This window comes from Protopterus annectens, chromosome 5.part1 (genome assembly GCF_019279795.1).
Source record: "Protopterus annectens isolate FY-2018-M chromosome 5.part1, PAN1.0, whole genome shotgun sequence".
NCBI classification, from domain to species: domain Eukaryota; kingdom Metazoa; phylum Chordata; order Ceratodontiformes; family Protopteridae; genus Protopterus; species Protopterus annectens.
In genome coordinates, this window is record NC_056736.1 from 407386372 (window position 1) to 407409022 (window position 22651).

Consider the following 22651-nt stretch of genomic DNA (forward strand, 5'->3'; position numbering starts at 1 on the left):
GATGGGTAGCCAGCTGGCTCACCAACAGAACGCACACAGTCAAAGTTTGGGAGTCCACCTCCACCATTAGACCAGTTACCATTTGGGTACCGCAGGGATCTGTGCTGGGCCCTCTACTGTTTGAAATCCGTTTCTCTGAAGTCCAGGTGGAGGTAGATGGCCTGTGGCATTCCAGGTTTGCAGATGACTGTGTAAACTGGCTGCAATCATAGAGTGCCAAACTCAAGGACTAAAGCTTAATGCAAAATAAAATGCTTCATTATCCCCTTTGGCAAAGAAGTAGCCCCTGCTAATTATGATATAGATAGCACCCCTCTAAGCTCAAATTCCGTGGTGCGAGACTTGGGAACACAGGTTGATAGCAATCTAAACTTTGACCGCCATGTGTCCATAGTGGCAAGAAAAGCATTCTACATTGCACATCTCAAATAAGGGCATTGCATCCAAGACCAGGGAGGTTATAGCTCCACTGTACTCGACCCTTATCAGACCACTAATTGAGTACAATACTCCCTTCTGTATGTACCTCACCAGACACCTGTAGCAACTGGTGAGACTACAGAGGTTTCTTACCAAGAGAACCCAGGGCCTCCAAAGCATGACATACACGGAAAGACTGAAAGCCCTGTCACTGTACTCTGTATCATACAGGCTGTTGAGTGGCGACCTGCACCTGGCCTACAGAGCAGTCTCGGATCCTGCCTTAATGGAAATGTTGCACATCCCCAAATCAAATGAGAGGGATCTCAACCTAGCATTTGACATTAACAGAACAGAGACAAATATATCTCCGAGTGATTACTGCTCCTCTGGAAGAAGCTGCTACTCCATGTGAAGCAGAGCTCTTTGGTGACTCTATTCAAGTGCAGCCTTGACAATCCGATGGGTGACCATAAATTCATCCTGGGGAGGTGGCAGCTGTGTCCTCTGTGCTAATCATAGAATCCCTCTGCCATCTAAATATGGTCAATAAGGGTACTCTGTTTTTTACATGGCTAGGCTTGTAAAGGCCCTTGGACCATTAGCCTAGTAGCCTTCTATAAATATATAATATTAAATTATCAAGGTTATGTATGGATATTTATTTTATAGTATGCGTACAGTTTGGATGATTTTGCTGCATCATTAACTGCAGAGCAAAATTCTTACATGAGTAAAGTTGTTTCTAATTTGACTTGGGTGTCGAAACATGCTTTGAGAGGTGTGCAGATAGTTTTGAGAAATGCTGCTGCTTCTGTTGTATTTAGATGGGATGCTTGGTTACTTGTTCAGAACATCCTCTGGTGGTTTAAAAGGTGAAATTTTGAATTCACATTTAAGATCAGAGTTGGTGGTTGGGCCCTCTGTTAGAGATGCTGAATCAGTGGGATGATAGAGGCAAATTAATGCATGGGCTATCTAGGATATTTCATGTACCCAAGTTCTCCCCAAATGAGATGTCTTTCTTCAAGGGGCAGAATAGAGTAAAATCTTAACCAATGTCAGGGATCCAAAAGGTCATGACTGGAGGATAATTATTTGAAACCAAGCAAGAGTGGTACCTTTCCAGAAAAGGAGGAACCACCAAAACGGGATGACTATGCAGAGTCAGAGTACCCCTACCCCCCACTTCTAACTCCCCCAGACTTTCCCGCGACCCTGCAGATAGTCTCATGCAAATGGATTCTTAGAATAATTTGGAGAGGATAGACTTGGCATTGGATAGAAAACCCTTCCCTTTTCGGAGGAATTTCCTCCCAGCCACCAGACCAGAGCTGTTTCCTCCTGCGCTCAATCACATGGTTGAAGCAGGGTTCTTAGAAGCAGTGCTTGTGATACACAAAGGCAAAGGATTTTACTCAAGAATCATTTTTGTACCTAAAAAGGAGCACTTCTGGAGATTTGTCCTTTCTAAACTCCATTGCAAAAGTTCCAAAATTCAAAATGCTTATCTTACAGTTGATCCTAGCATTGCTCACAGAGTAATGTTTCATGGTGACTCTATATCTCGAGGATGTTTATCATCATATTCCTATTACTCCCAATTTCAAGACAGTTTTGAGATTTGCTGGGACTGGCATACATTATCAGTTTTCTATATTAATGAAACTGCACTGCTGAAGCAACACTGTGAAACCCGGAAATCTTTTAATGAAACTACACTTTTCACAAGACTCAAATGTAACATAAAACGTAGACTAACATATAATGTATCATAAGCGCTTTCATTCAAATGGTGTTAAACTTCATCAGGTATAAACCATAAAAATTTGTGGATTTAAATAGCACATTTCATCTTATTGGTCCCCGGACTACCCATCCCCTCCTTTTTCGTCATAACAGTAAGTTTCCTTCCTTAAAAAACTAAGCTAATTTCACATTCATGCTGATTTATTTCCCTCCTGGGGTCCAATTAAATTAACCATAAAATGCCATAATCACATCTTGTCCTTGCTATAATTTCTTTCTTTCTAATGCTTTCAACTTTAATATGTAAGAAATAGAACAGTGTTCATTAATTTCTGGCCAGCTATCAGCATTGAGCTTTACTTGCTATATTAATTCTTTCTTTTCTAACCATAATGTCCATGAGACCCCTTCCATTTTTTTCTTCTACTTTATCTGTAACCATATATTTAAATTGATGGTCGAGGTTATCATGGATATGTTTAACCAGGGCATTATTTAAATTTAATTTCTTAATGTTATATTCATGTTTGTAGACTCTCTGGTTAAACTTTCTTTCCGTTTTGCCCACATAAAAACTTTGTCAATGGATACACATTGTGATGTAAATTACCCCTCTTGTAGTACAATTATACTTCTCCTTTAAGTCATATTTAACATTCCTGACAATAAAACTAATCCCTATATTTATCTTTGAACAATAATGGCAGGATCCACATCTCACCATGCCATTATCTGTTTTCAGTCTTTTAATTCTTAAGGTTTAACCCATTACAAAATTCTGTATGTGGATATTCACCCACTCTATTTCTTATGTGGGATCATTGTCCAAAATGGGCCAATTTTTATTTAAAATCCACCTTAAAGTCTTATGAGCCACACAATAAGCTGTAACAAAATCATTATTAAAGTTAACCTTTCCCTTTTTCATATTATGGCAAATGGTCGATTCCCCATAATTAAAATAAGATTCTTTATCATTAAAACTGGTGGAATTGGTGGGGGAGGTTAAAAGAAAGAGAGCTGTGGGGTATTTTAAACCAGTTTGATCCATTGATTATAATAGGGAGGTTGGTATTGATCAAGGAGGAGAAATTAATGGAATTAATAATTTTTAATAGCAATAATAGTTTTAATGATTTAATTGATTCTCCAGTGTATGGATATTTATGAGGTGTAGATTTCTATGTATGCCACAGTTATATTTTACCTCACTCTGTGGTCTTTACTGTTGATTTTTATTTTGCATTTTTGTATGAGTTCTGTCCCTTTGTACACAGGCATTTTTCTTGCATTTTGTTAACTCATATTGTATTTTCAATATTTTGTGCTGTATGTGCTTTCTTATTTTTATATACTTGCAGTTAGCATGTTTAACGCACTGTAATGCTATTTTACTTGCTGCCAGTACTACAGATGTATTTAATGTAACTGGAATGTTTCTGCCTTATGTTTTTAGCAGATGTTTATAATGTTTCCATATAGCTTGAGATTTTATCTTATTTTTAGTTAGATTTACACTGCTTTTAAAATGCTTTTGACTTCTGTTCCGTACCTAAACACTTCCTCTGCACTCTTGCTGTACTTCTAACTTCTTCGTACTTCTCTTCTTTCCTTGTCTGCCATATCTTTTGACTTTCTTACCTTGATCTTACGTAACACTTTCTCTCTCTGTATCATTCTGCTGCCTTTCACTGTCTATCTCTCTCTCTCTCTCTCATTGTTTCTTCCACTACTTGCTGTTTTTGTTTATCCTCTGTCTTGCCTTTCTAATTTACTCATGCATGCCTTTCACTTTTTTATTTTATAGGTAGAAAGCTCAGGGATTGTATTCTGCTTGAACGCAAGCAGCTTTTCACCTGTCCTTCCAAGCAATACGTCCTGTTCAAAACTGAAAGCCTCAGCTCCACATTTGTGTTTAACTTAGTGAAGTACGTGCAATAAATAAAGTCTATTTGCATTATTTATTTGTTTCTGTGAAGTCACTAGCACACCTTCGAGCCATACATTAGCCCCCTCCCTCCATTTTCTCTTGACTCTCTTTAGTTCTGTCTGACATTTATTATTTTTTTTCTCTTCTTCTTCTGTGCTGTGGTAGCGTTGTCGCCTCACAGTAAGACTGTCTGGTTCGATTCTCAGCTAGAGTGTCTTCTGCGTGGAGACATGCGTGAATGGGCGTACCTTCGTTGAAGGTTGTGCATCAGGCCTGGCAAGCCGGTACGTAAAAATCAACTGCCAATCATTAGCGGACTGGAGTTCCACTGTGGCGACCCCTAACCGGGAAAAGCCGAAAGACCCAAACAAACTTCTGTCTAGAATGTCTCTCCCCTAATTGTCTTCATTCTTAGCCTGTCTCCTTCCTTCCGACCTGTTTATACCTTATCTTCTGACTTTGACTAGCATTGTTCTCTGGGCTAACCCTTATCTTCCTTTGCTATCTTTATCTTGCATTTCCTTTCTCGTTAGTCAGTTGTTATACTCACCTTTTTGTTTTTCTACTTTGGTTCTCTAGCGACTGCAATTTCAGCCTTCTACTTCTGCTTTACACATTGTTTCTCTTCACTTTTGCTGTTTGCTGAAGCCTGGTCCAACCTGCTCTGTTCGGCCTTGCCATGCCCGTGCTCCCCTACCCCCATTCCCACCCACCCAAGTTCACTTTCCTTTATAGTTATGCCTCTGAATCCCTCCCATTTCCTTAGCCAACCTCCTGTGACTCTAACCTATCAAAATTCTTTACTACCTTTCTTTCCTCCTATCTTTCTTAACTTTCACTATTCTCCACCTATCTATCCCTCCACCCCTCCTCTCACTTTGCTCCCTCCTACCCTTTCCTTAACTAGCCACCTTAATCCCTCCCCTAAGCCAACCTTTTTTATCCCTTTTTTATTCAGAACCCCCCTCTCAGCCTTACTTACCCTCTACCTTTTTTAACTCTTACTATTTTCTGCCTTTCTATTCCCACCACCCCTCCTTTCACTTTACTCCCCTTCTCCCCTTTCTTAACTCTTTTTATTCTCTACTTATCCCACTCCACTCTTCACCTTCTTTTACTCGCACAGTTTTTCTTTCACTCACACTCCCTCTTTTTCTTATCCACTATTTCATTGACATAAACTAAAAATATGCCTATTACTTCTCTCTCATCCTCTTTACACCCCTTCATCATTTCCACTCTTCTTCTTTTCTACAAGCTGAACCCTTATCACACTCAACTAACTCACCTACCCTGCTCTCCAATATCCTGTCATACCATTACACACTTCGAAACGCACTTTTCCTATTCCTTATCTCCCTCACTCTTCTCCTGTACAGAATTTACTCTGCCCAAAATTAAACTGCCTCCTAATATTTATCTACTTTACAGAACAAAACAAAAATATATCTCTCCCTATATCTTTAAATTATTTCCTCTTCACATTTGTAACACCCTTTTACTCTTTGGAGAAGTTCACCCTAATCCTGGTCCTCAAACTAATCTACCTGCATCTTCTACTCCTCCACAAATCCCTCTGTTTACTCCTAACCAAATTTCAAAACAACTCTCCTCATATCAACATCCACAGTATCCTTAACAAGGTAACAGAATTTCACTCATGGATAGCTCAATACTCCCCCAACATAGTTGCTGTCTCTGAGACTTGGCTTAAACAACACAACACAGACAATGAACTTCTCCCCCCAGGATATAACATTCTATACTTTGATAGAACAAATAAAAAAGGAGGTGGAGTTGCTATTCTTGTACTTGGACTTAATTTCCCCTACCCTTCATGTTAACTCTCCTCCTTCCTTTAACCTGCTGAACTTCTAATTGCTAACTTTAAAGCTAACATTCACAAAAGCATAACAATTGTTGCCATTTATATTCCACCAGGTGATAACATATCCCTTCTTGAACAGATTCTCAATTGGATGTCAGACCATATACCCAGTGAGACTGTAATACTTGGTGATGTTAACATCAGCTCTCTGTTCTAACTCCCCTACCAACTACATTAACCTTTTTGGCTGTACACAACTTCTAATCTCCCACTTTCCACTACAAACCTACCAATACTAGTTGTTTTATTGAGTGGATTTTAGTCTCTAACCCTAACATGTATTACAACCCAGACACTCTACCTGACTCCATCAGTGATCACTGCCCTGTATGAATCCTCATTTTTTCTCCTCACATTTCCAGACCCCACAAATTCAAAGAATGCTGGAAACGAACTACCTTCAACCCTGAGACATTTAATCAAGCTCTCTCCGGTATAGATTGGTTCTTCCTCTTTACCTTACCTCTTGATGAAGCTGTATCTCAATTTAACTTAATCTTCCTTAATACACTTAACTCCCTTGCCCCTCCTAGAACTGTTAGAGTTAAATCCCACAACTCCCCCTGGTTAACCAACTCTACTCGGTCTTTTATACAAAAAAGAGATTCCACTTGGAAACTCTAATCTAAGACTAAATCTCCCTCAAATTCCCAGTGATATAGAGAACTTTGTAATCTCACTAAAAAAATATTAACGATGATAAAAGAAATTTCTACCATCAATCTCAGACCACTCAATCTAGAAATCCTAAAAAATTCTGGAATTCTATAAATCAAATTCTCTATCCAGGAAATCCCTCTACACCTAATCCCTGCCCTAACAATACACCCTTAGAAACTGCATCTATTTTCAGTTCTTACTTCATTGACACCATAAGTAAACTTATGCAGACTTCTAACCCATCACATCTCTTACCACACACAGCTCCCAGTCAACAACTCCCCCTTCACACCCAGTTCCTACAAGCTACATTAAAAACTTCTCCTCAAACTTAAAACATGCTCCCCATCAGCTGATGGTCTTCCATCTTTCTTTCTAAAAACTGCTGCTTCATCTGTAGCATACCCTGTCTCTATCCTCATAAACCACTCTGTCACTGAATCTACTGTACCTACTCTTTGGAAAAAGTTCTATACTATACCCATTCACAAAGGTGGAAATTCCACAGAACTTTCTAACTTTTGATCTATCACTATACTTTCTCCCCTCTCTAAAATGCCCGAACACTGCATCTACAAACAACTCATGGCCCACCTCACCCAAGGGAACCTGATCACCCTTACCCAACATGGCTTCCACCCGCATCATAGCACTTCTACTGCTCTCATTTCCTTTACCAATATCATTTCCCTAGCCAGAGATGATGATAAACTTGTGTCCTGTCTTTTCTTAGATCTGTCAAAAACCTTTGATATTGTCTACCATCCTATACTTTTCTCTAAGCTATCCCAGCTCATCCTTTCCACACCATCTATCTCCTAATTTAAAAGCTACCTTTCTGATTGGCAGCAGTCCATTAAATGGCTTTTTGCTCTTTCTCCATTTCTCCCTATCAAAACTGATGTCCCACAAGGCTCTATTGTTGGACCTCTTCTTTTTAATGTTTTTCTAATGAACTACACAAATCTTGTCTTCAGTCTTCCCTCATGCAATATACCGACGACTCAGCCATTAAATCTATAGCTGGTAACCCTACTGAACTACTCACTCTCACTCAAACATGGCTTACTAATGCTCAAATCTCAAAAAGACAAAACAACTTCTCTTCCTCCCAGAACCCCTCTACCACCTCAAGGCCTCATTTAACATTCTTTCATTGAACAATACTAATATCACCCCTATAAGTCATACTAAACTCCTTGTTGTAATTATAGATGATCAACTGACATGTGACTTGCACGTATAGCACTCTATTAAGAAAACCCTTCAAAAGCTTTGCTGTCTGTATAGAAACAAAAGGTTCCTCACCCCTACTTCCAGAATCTCATTGAACGATGCTCATCTTATTCCCAACCTTTTCTAGATTTCACAAATATTTACTAATCTTCCGTCTTCTCTTCGCTCTAAACTTGAAACTACCTATAACAAAGTGGCTAGATTTGCTGCTAATCTGCCATCCAAATGACATCAATGTAATGCCCCCAGGTTACTTAATTGGCTAGAGTTCCCTAACAAACTGAAAGTTATTCAGTTACTCGTCCATTCCATCATCAATAAACCTTCTTCTTGCCCGAACATCTCCTCGATAATTTAATTTTATATCCCTCCTTGACCACTAAGGAGCTCTTTTCAATATTTGTTACAGATTCATAAACCTAAAAAATCTGTTGGACAGAACCTATATAGTTGCTCACCCGCCATTCAATGAAACAAGCTTCCCATGACCCTGAGATGCATACCTCAAGTCTACAAATTTAAGAGATCTCTTAAAGAATATCTAAACCACACTTGCATTTGTCACTGTAACCACCCTACCTGACTCTAGACTTTACCCTTTCCCTTCTCCTTCCTAATCCTTTATTTTCCTTCCTTTGCTCTATTTCCTTCTTCAACTTACCTGATTTCTTCTACCTATTTATTTACCTGACTCTCTTCTTATTTTCTTCTCTTATTTGCTTTAGACTTTAATTTTACTATATTTTAACCTTCTGCTAATAAATTTACCTTCTGTTAACAATAATTTGTTTCTAATTTTCATACTGAATTTTCACTATTTAATATTTCATATGTCTATGCCACCAGTATGATTATCTTTTATTCTTTTGCTAACTTTTTTTTTGTATTTTAAAATTATTGTAACTTGTATTTTCATTTATATACATATTTGTACTGTGGAGCTTTTCTCCCTGGGCCTCCGTTGAAAAAGGGCTGTGTCCCAGTCAACAAATGTCAAATAAATAAAATTGTAGGAAGGACAAGATGTGATTAGGGAATTTTATGGTTGATTTAACTGGACCCCAGGAGGGGAATAAATCAATATGAATGTGAAATTAGCGTAGTTTTTTAAGTAAAGAAATTTACTGTTATGAAGAAAAAGGAGGATGTGGGTAGTCCAGGGACCAATGAGATGTGTTGTGCTGCTATTTAAATCCATGAATTTTTATGGTTTATATCTGAAGAAGTTTAACAATGAACAAAAGCGTTTATATGTTATATGTTGTTCTACATTTTTTGTTATACTTGTGATCTTTAGTCTTGTGGAAAGTGTAGTTTCATTAAAAGATTTTGGATTTTCACAGTGTCATTTCAGCAGTTGCATTTTTTTTAGTTGTTTTCATTGGTCTTTCTCGTTCTGGTTTTAGTTTTTGCAGTTTTCTATATTATCCTTTGGCTTACCTACTGCACCTTGAGTGTTTGTAAAGTAACTGGCCACAGTGGTTGCCTATTGCAGAACCCTAGGCATCCACATTTTTCCTTATTTAGACAACTTGCTGAATTATGCAGATTGTGTATCCAGGTGTTTGAAGCCCTTAGACAAGGTTGCATCCTTCCTCCCTTCTTTTTTTCACTTGGGCTTCAGATTGAACCTTCAAAAGTCCTTCCTCACATCCTCTCAATGAATTGTTTTCTTGGGGTGTTGGACAGACACAATGAAAATGATGGCCTTCCTGACAGAAGACAAAGTTCTGATTAATCAGTGAATTTCTAGACATGGCCTTAGCAAGCAAGTTGTGAAAAATTCTAAACCTCATGGCATCAGTGATCCTTGTGATGCCACTAGCCAGGCTACACATGAGAAAAATTCAGTGGTACTTGAAAATTTGTTGGACCCAGCACCTCCATCCCTTGGATTTCCAGGTACCAGTACTGGGATTTGTGAAATAGGAACTACACTGTGGATGGATCAGTTGTCTTTGAATCTAGGATATCCTTTCTCTCTTCAGACCCCCCAGCCCAGTCTGTCAGATGAACTCCTCATGGGAAGCAGTGTCCATGGGAGTTTGGGTGCAAGTCTTGCGAGGTCATCAGGACATGCCAAAGCACATAAACATAAATACATGTAAAGCAGAGTGCCTCTTTGGACCTCTTCAAGAGGAACCTTGACGATTGGATGGGAGAAAGGAAATTCACCCCAGGGATCACGTCAGTCGCCCTGCTAGACAGGGGTCCAGGAAAGTAAATAATGTGGGAAGAAATAGCCAGGGAATTGTTATGGCTAGGCTTGTATAGGCCCTAGGGCTGATAGCCTAGTACCAACCTATGAAATGTTGGCAGTAAGTCATGCTTTAAAAGTTCTTCACCACTTATGAACTCTGGATCCTCTTCTAGTGGTTACAGACACCACCGCTGTGATGTGGTACATGAACAAGTAAGTAGGTACAAGGTCATACCCTCTTTGCCTGTCTGCAGTGATTGCCTGAGAGCTGGCTCTACAGCATGCTCAGACTTTTCTGGCCTCATACATTCTGTCAGAGCAAAACACAGTGGCAGACAGACTAAGCAGATCCAATACAGACCATCATGAGTGGAAGCTCTATATGGAGATCTTCCTGGATTTGATCATGATGTGGGGAACATCTCACATAGATCTCTTTGCTTCCTTTCAAAACAGACAACTGAAAAAAATCTGTTCACGACATCTTTGCAGCCAAGCTTGGAAGAAAGACTCTATCATTCGCATGCATGGGAATGTTTCTGTATGTATTTACACCCTTTTCACCGATTTCTAAGGTATTTCCAAAGATTCAAAAAGAATTACCAGAGATCATTGGGGTAACCAATTTTGGCCCAGGCAAAGTTGGTTCTCCCCTTTGATGGAATTGACCAAGGGCAGTTACCATAAGCTACCTCACAGAGTAGATCTGCTCACAGAGCGTCAGGGGCAAATGGTACACCCCAACTTCGAGTAATTCCAAATGACAGCCAGGATGATTCTATTTTGATACCTTTTAGGCACTTGCTCCATAAGGATGTCCAGCAGGTATTTAAGGATTCAAGAAAACCCGCAACTAGAATATTTTGCATTTACAAGTATAGGAGGTTTTGTAGGTGGTGTGTAGCCAAAAACAGATGTCCTGAAAGGGTTTCAAACCCTCTGGTTTTGAAATATTTGGTTGAGTTACTTAGAGATGGTTTGTCTTGTACTTCTATCAAAATGCATCTTGCAGCCAGCTCAGCTGTTCTGCCCATGGATAACCCTCTTTCATCCCTTTTTGTGGTCAAACATCTTATGAAAGGGTTGTTGCAAATGAGACCTCATTGAAAGCAAATTTCTTTTCCCTGGGATGTCAACTTTGTTCTTGAAAATTTGCCATTACCTGCTTTTGAACCTGCCTGTCAGACTAATTTATGGTTCATTACTCAGAAGACTGATTCACGCATTGCTCTGGCATCTGCAAGCTGAGTTTGTGAGCTGCAGGCTCTCATGGTGGGTCAACCCTATCTGATTTTTAAAAGGACAGTATTGTGTTGTGCATTAATCCATCATACATGCCTAAAGTTGTTTCTTCATTTATCTTTTGTCAAGCCATCAAGCTTCCAGTCTTCTATCCTGAGCCAAAAAAAGGAGAAAAGATTGTGCAATACCTTGGCTGTACACAGGCAGCTTAGGTACTGCATTGAAAGAGCAAAGCCTTTTAGGAATGCTGAACAGCTATTTGTGTGCTACATGGGGGCTGGGAAAGTGCAGCTTTCTAAGCAAACTACTGCATGATGGTTATCTTCTGCTATTTTCTGTTACTCCTGCCATGCCAAATCTCTTCCAGGTAAGGTTAAGACTCATTCAGCTAATTCCTTATCCTCTTTTATGGCATATTGGAAAGGGGTGGACTCTAGAAGTACTGGAGAGCAGTAGCCTGATCTTCTCTTCAGACCTTCACAAAGCACTACAACTGTTTTTCTTTTCAAGGTTGAGAGCAGACTTTGCTAAGACCATTATCCAGGAGTTCCTGGGTCTTTATCCGTCCACCACCCAGTTAGGGTCGGCTTTGGTAATATACCCAAAATGCCACTTAGGCAGTGAGAATGATGAACATAGTACATTTGTGCAAGTCCTACAAACATGTAACAGAAGATGTTCAAATTCCTTGCTGCCTCAGTAGCAGCACCCCCTCGCCATCCCCCAGAATGTGCATAGTTGAGGTGGGTTTAAACCTCTTTGATTTGGTTGTTGATGGATTTGATTTTTATGTGGTATTATGATTTGCTGCTGATTTACTCTTGCTAAATGATTTTGGCTTCAGGTACTTTCATCTCCTTCTTTGTGAAAACAAAAAAGCCTGAGCACTCATTTCCTATCACAGCTGTAGGCTTCTTTCTCAGGATATGCTCAGCAAATCAGCTGTCACAGGAAGCGAGAGAGAGGGGACTCTGAGCTTTTAAAAGCTGGCCAGTACTGGGTTGCCTTAACAGATAGCCCAAAAAGTGAATAAGGCCATGAGGAATTTAAACATCTACTGTTACAGTTAAGTACTTGTGCAACTGTACTTTCGTACTGAAACACTTTAATACACCCGACACAACAGAATTAGTTAGAGGTTGGTATATTGAAGACCATTCCAGCAAAGGTGAATACTGTGCGGCAGAATGTTGGAAAGAACATTTCCGCACACATGCAGTATGTAATAGTTTAGATTTTTTTGCGTCCTGGAAGAAGGATGCAGCAGCTTCAACATCTCACACAGTGTTCTGTAAAGCAGAAGTATCATGGCTAGTCTTCTAAAGACCATATCACGCCCTACAAAATTGACTAAATAGGGCATACACCAACTTTTTGAAGGATATTAGTTACCAGGATCCAGTGGCAAATTAACAGTTGTGTAGTGGTGCCCCAGCTGTGTGGCAGGGGGTAATAAACCCTTGACAGTGACTTGGGAAGCTGGAAGTGCTGAAGAAGGTGGGTGAGGGATGTGCAGCTTGTGTTAGCTCACTCACCTGAGAGGGAAGGCTATGTTGGCTCCACCAGAGGATGTGGGTAGGCCCATCCAAGCCAGTAGGGTAACCTTAGTGAAGATATGTCAGGGAGCAGGTATGCCTCCTTACAAGGACCAAGGCAGTCATTTTGTGGTTGTGCAAAACCCTCATTACATGAGGACGAGATTAGGTAGCATAGTAAAAATACAGTAATGCCTGCCAGGAATGATGACTTTGCAATCGGCTGTCAACTTACAAGGAACGAATGGGCTGGGAATAGCTCTCATCTCATGAGGTGCAATTGGACCAGTCATTTGCAGGGAGCTAATTGTCAATAGGAAAAGTTGCACCAAAAAATGTGTGAATTAATTAAATTGTGTGATGGTGAGGTGAACATTTTGAAAATTATGTTAATTTGTTTTATCTTACATCAAACACAAGTGATTTTCTCCCAGAAATGTAACACACAAAACCATTTCCTTGTAGGTTCATAGGTAGGTACTAGGCTATTGGCCCTAGGGCCTATATAAGCCTAGCCAGAAAGGTACCCTGGCTTTTGCCACCCAAGAAAATTGTTTTCCTGTGCCCCTATCGAGCAGAGCCACAGAAGTGATACCCGGGGTGATTTTCCTATCTCCCATCCAGTCATCAAGATTTTTCTTGAAGAGTGCTAATGAGGAGCTTTGTTTGATAGGTAGTTTGTTCCAGAGTATGGGAAGTCTCTGGGCAGGAATCTATCCCTCCAGCATGTTCTGTTTATTGTGGTGACAAGGTTTAGGTCCCTGGAGCATGTAGCTCGGTGGGACTGGGATTTCTTTAAGTGGAGCATGTCCAGCAGCTCTGGGTTTGACATAGCTTTGTATGTTCGGCAGAGGTCACCTCTGAGTATGCTTTAAAGTTTTTTTAAAGAATAATACAGCAGCAGTTGTTATGCATATTGATGTATAACAGTAGTGCAGTTTTTGAACTGGACAGTAGAAAACGTCTTAAAAGGAACGTGTTTCTTTCTTTATTTCAGTCTGGAATATATGATCCTCACCCAGAAGATGGAACATCTGCAAAAGAAAACAGACATGTGTTTCCTGATACAGTCCCTAGAAGAGTTGGAAGCTTCTACAGAGGTATGAATTACACAACAAAGGAATGGGTAGATGAAATGATCACTGATTTTCCTGATTAACTTAAATTACTTGTGGAAGACTGTGCTAGAAAGCTTGCACATTCTTAATTGTAGCTCTGAAATTCTTCTTGAAGTAACAGACACTAACAGAAGAGATAGATTCACATGAAAGACAATTTAATGTCCATCGACTATGGTGATGGAATAGAGCCTTTAATTTCTGTAATGTAAAGTTTAGGTCCAGGGAACACGAAGCTTGTGTTAAGTTGTCTAAGTGTCGAACCTTTTCAAGGCATATACTGACAGATGGATTAGGAACTATCTGGGGTTATCTGCAGTTTGTTAGAGTACACTGTTGTCTGGTGTTGACAGATTAAAGCTTGTGGTGTGTAGTATTACATAGCTCAGTCAGTAGACCAAAGAAAATAACTCCTGTTACTGAACTACATCACTTGTAACAAGATTGAGATATGGACATGTGCTGACCCCACAGGTTTCATTTACTCATCTGCTTTTCTGAAGAAAATGTTTAATCTTTATCACGTTTCAGTCATTTTATTTATTTTTATTTTGTTTGTTTACACTTTGTTGACCACCTCAGTTCCAGTAGACTTGTTGCCGAATACCCGAGGTGATATTCATACTGCCTAGGGGTAATTTGGCTTAGGCATTTGGGAACTTCCCGTACTCATCGTTGCAAGTGAGACCCATTTTGGAGGAGCACTTTCTCTTTCCATTCCAGGCACAGAGGCAGTCTGGAGAAACGGAGGCAGATGTAGAGCGAAGGAGGTGATTGATAAAATGGAGGAGACTTGGAGATGTGTGCAGGATTCTGAGGAATTGTTTCAAAGAAATCTGTTTAATGGAGATGAGTCAGCAAATGATGGATGTAAAATTACAACCCTCCAGTCAGGAGGGTTGCAGGATGATTTTCTTAAAGAAATGGTGGTGTAGAGTGAGCCAGAAAATGAGAGAGATGTTTCCTAGGGGACATTATGTATATAATGCAAAAGGAGGTTGCAGAGATGATCCTGAAGAATAGTGGTGAGATGGAAACGAAAACATATGCAGAGAAAGTAAAAGAAGGCAGAAGGGGAGTTGCAGAAAAGGCAGAATAAAATGAAAAACAGAAGTATGTGGTAAGGATTCAAAGTAAAGAAGTCAAAGAAATGAACATGTATGAAGTGTGGGACAAGTTAATGAGTCTATATTATAATCTCGAAGGTTTAAAACTTCGAATCACTAAAGATTGAACTTTAGTGATCGAAGTCTTAAACCATCGAAACCAAAAAAAAAATACTAAATTGAAAAAAAAAAAAAAAAACTAAGTGTGTAGGCAGGGGGGCAAGCCCCCCTGCACCCACCACACACCCTACTTAAATATACGAACTCCGAGAACGCACTACATTGAAGTAAACGGAAATCTCCCCCTACGGAGATTTTCAGTTTAAACGTTTGATGTAGTGCGGTTTTGGTATTCTCCTGTCGACAATATCATATTCGATATTGTCAGACTTCGAGATTTTAATATAGACCCCAATTTAATAGCTCCTTTGGGTGTAAAAGCAAATGATGTAAGAGCATTTATTCTTATTAACGAAGAGACATTTTGTGACATTATATTTGAGACGGTTTTTTCAGTGGAGAGACTTTGAAAGGACATTTAAAAATTTAAAGAAAAGAAGTACTGGACATTGCAAACGTTTATGACAAAAATGGGTTTATGGACTGGTGGCTGGGATTGTAATACTGTGTTAAAATAGAAAGAGAAAAAATTATACATATAGCAAACATGATAAATGTGGAGGGGAATATAGGTTTTGTAAAATATTGGGGACAACCCAAAGCATGTTTTTTGTGGAAAAGAATGATATTTGATAACTTGAAAAAAGAAAATGTTATATTTGTGGGGGAATGGGACTTAATATGAATTGAAATGCTATAAATGTTAACAACATTGGCCATTTATGGATAGATTGCAAAAATTAAAATAGGGAAATAGAAAGAGAAGAAAATTAGCAAAATGAAGAACTTTTAGAGGTAATAGAAATAGAAGAAAAAAATAGATGAGGAAAAGTAATATGTCATTTTCAAAACTTACTTCATAAATTGGGAGATAATAAAAAAATAATTCTGTTGGTAAAAGGATAAAAGACAGAAACAAGAAATGTAAAGGAATAAGTACAAAAGGAAAGGAAATGGATGAAAATGAATAAATATAGCTAATGATGGGTGGTTGGTTCTGTGGTTTTAAGGTGACTCAGACATAAAATGCAGTGTTTGATTCTCACATTTGAGAGAGAAATTGGCTAGGCTTAGAATGGCTTATTTAGAAAGCAAGCCTAGAAATTAGCTATGAACTGAATCTAAGGAAAAGGGAAACTGTAAATTTTAGAATGCTTTCTATAAATATGAATGGTATTGAAAATATATTAAGAAAAATAGGGATTTTGGAGTGGTTCATAGATGTTTACTAGGCTAACGACCACAAGGGCCTTTTTAAGCCTAGCCATACATCCCAAATCAATGACAAGTTCTGATACCCTTGATAAGTGTAAGCATGGGCCTGGGAAATGAACCTACCTGTGTCCATTAGAGACAGGTGCCAAACCAGGGATGAATTTCCCGTTCCTCATCCAGTTGTCCAAGTTGCACTTGAATTGGGTTAGGAGGGTACTCTGATTCACATAGATGGGGAGCCTATTCCATAGACGGGGTAGCCCCTGGGATACATACCTATCTCTCCAGCAGGTCCTGTTTATATCACAGGCAAGGTTTAAGTCTTTGTAATGGTGTAATACATGTGATAGAGATGTTAGAAGAGACAAGATTTTTAACAATTGAAAGATTACAAACAGATACTCTAGGAAGGAAAGATAATCAAGAATCTAGGAAATGAGAGATGTTCTAGAATAGCCATATTCTGTAGAAATACAGTAAAGACAGTAGATGTAACAAACAAAAATGGGAGGGTTATCTGTTGTAGAGTTAAAATGAAAAGAACAAGTATATAGAATTATACTATTGTATGAATATACTAATTGTGAAGAAAGGGAAAGCTTATTTCATCAGATTTTAGACTATGCCGTGATAATATGAATATTATGATAACAGGAAACTTTAATTGTGAATTAAGAGAAAATGTAAAAAGAAAGGAAGTAATATAAGAAAAATGTTAGTTATAAGATGTGGTAAGCTAAAACTTTGGCACAAAATTTCATGGACACACAAAAGGGGTATGCATAGAACTGAAATAGATTATTTTATAGAATCAGAAGGTTTAGTTATAGCAGAAGAGGAGGTAGTTGAAACATTATTTTCTAATCATCTTGCAATATGATTAGAGATGAAGGAAAACAAGGAAAAATATATACAAATAGGCAAAGGAATAAAAAGGATAAATGAGAAAGTGTGAAATGAAGATAGAAAGGTAGTAGCAGATCATATTACCATGAGAACATTTTAGATAAGTGGTCTGAATGGTGGGTGATATTTAAGGGGAAAAAGTGTTGTGTGTGTATATATACATATATATGTATATATACCTATATATATACACATATATATATATATATATATATACACAAAAACATTTTATGCAGTGGTAATATGATGTGAGAAAAGGAGAAATAAAAATGCAAAAGAACAAATTATGCATTGGAGATTTACAACATAATGACAGTATTTTGACAAAAAGAATTAGATGAAAGAAATCAAGAAAATTGCAAGAATTGTTATATAAACAAAAATATTTTTTACAAGGAAGAAGAGAAGAGGTATCAAGTTACTTAAGCATATTAGTAAATTAAGATGGTAGGGTAATAAGAGATAAAGTATAAACAGAGCAATAGAACTCAGCAAATGATTATGAATAGTATAGTACAGTATGTACAAGAAACGTTTAAAGAAGAAAAGAAGGTAGTGAATAAGAAAACGAATAGTTGGAGATTTCTTTAAATGAGCTAGATAAAGTATTAGGGGACGTAAATATACATTTGGCTGCAGCACCAAATGGAATAATGTATGAAATGTATAAAAATTTAAGGGTTGGCAAAATAAATATTTTTTAAAGATTTTTAATGAATGGTTAAATGAAGGCTTTATGCATAAAGAATTGTGTAGTGGAATACTTAATTCATATGAAAGAAGAATGATAGAAGACAAAACTGGAGACCAGTAGTATTGAATAATAATGATTATAAGATCTTTAAGAATAAAACAAAATAAATTTCAAACTAAAATGGAAAATATTATAGAAAATAGTATATATAGTATAAAGGGGAAGGGTTTTCAAGAATTATTAATGATAGAGAAGTTGTGGATGGTGTTATGACTAGAATAAAACTGGACATGAAGTCTTATGGGTAATAATGAAAGAATGTAAGTGAGAAAGTTAGGAAATTATGTATGTTAGCTTATAGTAAAAATAAATTAAAAATATTTGTAAATGGCTGGTTAAGCGAAGAGGTACTTGTGAAGAATGGTGTAAGACAGGGATGCCCAATGAATTGTATACTCTTTGCATTAGTTATGAATGTGATAGCATGTGAAGTGTATCACAAAATGAAGGAGGTATTAACTGCTAAAGGGTTAAGAATTCCTGTTTTGTTAATATATGCAGATGACATTATAATAATTCCAAAAAACAAAATTTGAATAAAAGAAGTAATTTACACAAGTAAGTGTCTATAGGTGATAGTCATGGCTTTAATAAAGAGAAAAGTAAAGGTTTAGGTGATATTTTGGGAGGAAAGATTAAGTAGAATTCAGTAGGAAAAACAGTGAAAGAAATTAAGCAAACCTGTCTTTTCCTGGTGAACATATAAATTATAATTTAGAAAAGGGCTTATTTGATAAATTCAGTACTGATGTGGAAATAGCATACTTAGCAAGTGTATTTATGATGCCAGCAATAACTGAAAAGGAATATTGTTTTCATTTTTATAGGGTTCTAGATTAAACCCAGTAAAAAGTGGAGTATTCTATATAAATAAAGAAGGAAATGTAGGGTTAATTAACCCAATTGTTTATGCTGCTTCATTAAATTTGTAGAAAGTGTGAAAGTGAATAAATGAAAAAAATGAGAAATTCATAGTAAAACTGTGTAGTATGACAAATGTTGGGGTGTTGTAAAAAGAGTAAAAGAGAAAAAGTGTATGAATGAAGAAATAAAATGTTGTCAAGAAAAAAATATTTTGTAGAAAATAAAAATTGATATTGAAAAGAGAAAAGTATGGTATAAGAATGTTATGATAAAACACTACTATGTAAAGCCATGGAAAAATCTAACAGATGAAAAAAATTAAAGCTATAAAAATAAGAAGCAAATGGTGTAATCAAAAAGTAGAATGTCAAGATTTTTTGTGGAGATTGGTAATAGAGAAATTGCCAGTAAAATGAAATATGCCATGTACAAAGAAAAGTGATAGAATATGTTTACACTGTCAAGGAGAAACTACAGAACACGTGTTTTTGAAATGTAAGAGTAAAAGCATTATTGGGAAAAGTAAGTAAAGAAGATTTTTGTACATATAAAAGAAGTTGACAAAAATTATAAGAAAAGAAGTAAAGAATATGTTAAAAGAATAGATAAATTTTTTTGTTATATGGATGAAAGAATAAATGAAATTGTGTTTAATGGTAAATGGATTTAGCAACCGTGTTAAGTAAAATCAGATGGTGTTTATGGAAAAAGGAGTGGGGATCGAGTAGGGATGAAAATTTAATATGATTGTAAAGGAAATTATGAATATGTGTAAATAGATTTGTATATTTTTATATTTGTACATATGTAAATATTTGTAAATATTTTGTAAGTAAGTTATTTCTGTATGTAAGTAAAGGACCCCAATTCCCTTTTTACATCTACCTAAGCTATCACCAACTAAGGCATATGGGGCTTCAGTTTAACTTCTTATACAAAGAACAGCATACTCAGGAGTGTACCTCGATTAATTCCATATGAAATTCAGACTATGATCATGAAGGCAGTTCCTTGTCATCTAATTCCTTTCCTGAAGGCATTCATTTTGCAGAAGTCATAAGCTAACTGGCAGAATATTTTGAATGGCCTTAATGGGACTCCTCATCCCATTTGAACAAATTGTTAGGGATTATCAGACTTAAACAATATAGGTTGTACCACCATTATCTCATAGTCTGCCAAGACCCTGGTGTAGTGGTATATCCCCTCAAAAGATCTTAGAGTACCAGTGGACATGTCAGAATTATATAACCATTAGAAATGTGGTACAGGCACATTTCCCTTTTCTTTTTCATCTTGCTTAGAAGCCAGTTCCCTTAACTTCATTTATACTTGACAGGGATCCAGGCTGTTGGGCAGGTATCAAGAAACTACACAACTCTACAGTTTTGTAGTGAGTATCTCTTGACACCATACCCCACACGGTTAGCTACCAGAGTTCATTTCTGAACCAGATTATTGAATGCTTTCAGTGTATATCTTAAGGGAAAAACAGAACATAGTCTGAAAAGTTAAATGCCACTGCTGGCAAAATTGGAGTGAACTTGTTAAAATGTGCTTGTACATTGGTAGTAGTGTTAAGGCATGTAGGACTAAGAATTGAATGATATAAAGAAAGTATGAAGGGCCAGTTAATGGATGCTTCACTTTCTGCAAATGCCTTGTTTGTCAAAACTAACTAATAACATTGCATGTAAGAGACTTGGAAGATAAGGGAAAGACGAACTTTTGTCAGACAATTACTCAACACACTACCCCAGATCTCTTAAGAGCTTTTTCACTAGTATGAGGCCATTGTATTGCATGCAGATCTCCTCTCAGAAGCTGTTAGAAAAGAAGACAGTCCCCACTTAAATGTACAAGTACAGTTAAGCTGCAGCAGAGAAGGCCCTGGTGGCAGCTGCCTGAATCTACTTTCCACCCCGCAAAGCAATTTCTTACATGCTTCTTCAGTCTTGGATAATATTGCCTTATTACACATGTGGCAGCCACTGTGAACTTTGAAGAATATTTGGAAGTAGGCCACAGATTCCTAAGAGAGAATTTTTTTTCTGTAGATCAGGGAAAACAGAATTTTGGTAGTGGCAAAATGCACTCAAACCTACTGAATGTAGTGCCTTTAATGCCTCCAGCATTAAGTGATAAATTTTAAACCTTTGACTCTCTTCAGTAATCACTTCAACTATTTTGGACGTCTCAGCAGTCTGAAGGAATTGAAGGTAGTTTCAAGGGTATTTGCAGCTTAACATGGCAACTTCCTCCCTGGTCCACTGCATATGTACATGTGCAGGAGACAGGAGTGGCTCGTGCTATCGGACTGCGGGACTGCCACCCCCCCCCTGCTGTAAAATTGAAAACAGAACTTTTAAAAGTAAAATAATTACCTTGCAAGTCCCGGAATGAACTGTGCATGTGTGCTCGGCAAGTTCCGGGTTTCTGTAAATCCGGACTGCTGTTTAACCAGTCCGGATTACGAAGAGAAGGCTTCTGTACACTGAGGTTCAAAAGTATGTGTGGTTTGTAACCGCATAGACTGGAAGGGGATCGGACTGCAATGTCTGCAGTCACATACATGGGGATACAAGGCGTCACATACATGGATAGCTACTGATTAGCTCTGGCTGCAAGGGAAGGGAATTTGTATTTCTTAAAAGGGAAGGTTTGTCTCCAGGAATGAAACTGCTGCAGTGGAATGTAGAGATATTGAATTTGTATTTCAACGAAGCTGCTGCTAGGGAATGTAGAGGTAGGGAAGTTGTATTTCAACAAAGCTTGCTGCATAGGAAGTGTGTGTGTGTGTGTGTGTGTGTGTGTGTGTGTGTGTGTGTGTGTGTGTGTGTGTGTGTGTGTGTGTGTATGTGTGTGTGTGTGTGTGTGTGTATGTGTATGTGTGTGTGTGTGTGTGTGTGTGTGTGTGTGTGTGTGTGTGTGTGTGTGTAATGCCCCAGTTAAATATACCTGGTGGCTAGAGTTACTCAGGCTCTCAAACCCTGTACCTTGGGTACAGGTAGCAAGAGCCTGAATTCCCCACCCACCACCACTTGTGAAAACTTGTTCTGTTGTGTTCCTCATAAAATGTTTGGTTTTCTGGATTTTTGTACTCAATTAAGGATTGAATTCACTAAATAATGCAGGCACTTGAATTTCAGACTTTGTATTCTTCAGAAAATAAATGGTAACAGAAAACATTTTATTCTAGCAATTTTCTAAGTTTATAAGTTCAATATTTGAAATGTTTCCCTATTTTTGGGGCTGTATTCCCCCATTATTGGCTTTGTCCAGGTTTTTATGTGCTAAGAGGTTGAGAGCTATGGTGAGAAGTGAATTGGCTTTGTCGAGGTGTTTTGTGTGAAGAGGTGAAGAGCTATGATGAGAACTGCATTCACTAAATGATAGCCATTTAAGTTTCAGTCTTTCTGTCTTTCAAGAAACAGCTGATTTGGCATAGTGGTATGTTGCTCTGACTGTAGTGCACAGATTCCTGGGTTCAAGACTTGGCAGTGAAATGTATGGTGGTAACACAACATCTTATTGTAGCAACTTTCCAAGATTATACAAGCAATGTTTAAAATGTGTCCCTGGCATACCTCTCAACCTCTTAATGCAAAAAATCTGAACAAAGCTTGACAAAATGGGAGTACAAATAGGGACATATTTTAAATATTGCTCTTATAAACTTAGAAAGTTGCTAGAGTAACAGGATTTGTT

General features: G+C 37.8%; 1 protein-coding gene across 1 annotated transcript in view; it reads left to right on the top strand.

The window, feature by feature from the left end:
- Positions 1 to 22651, top strand: part of CDKL5 (cyclin dependent kinase like 5) — a 1714404-nt gene that overhangs the window by 1164633 nt on the left and 527120 nt on the right. Inside the window, exon 9 of the mRNA XM_044073061.1 lies at positions 13858 to 13960. Within this exon, the coding sequence (XP_043928996.1) occupies positions 13858 to 13960 (103 nt within the window). The remainder of the gene's footprint in view (positions 1 to 13857; positions 13961 to 22651) is intronic.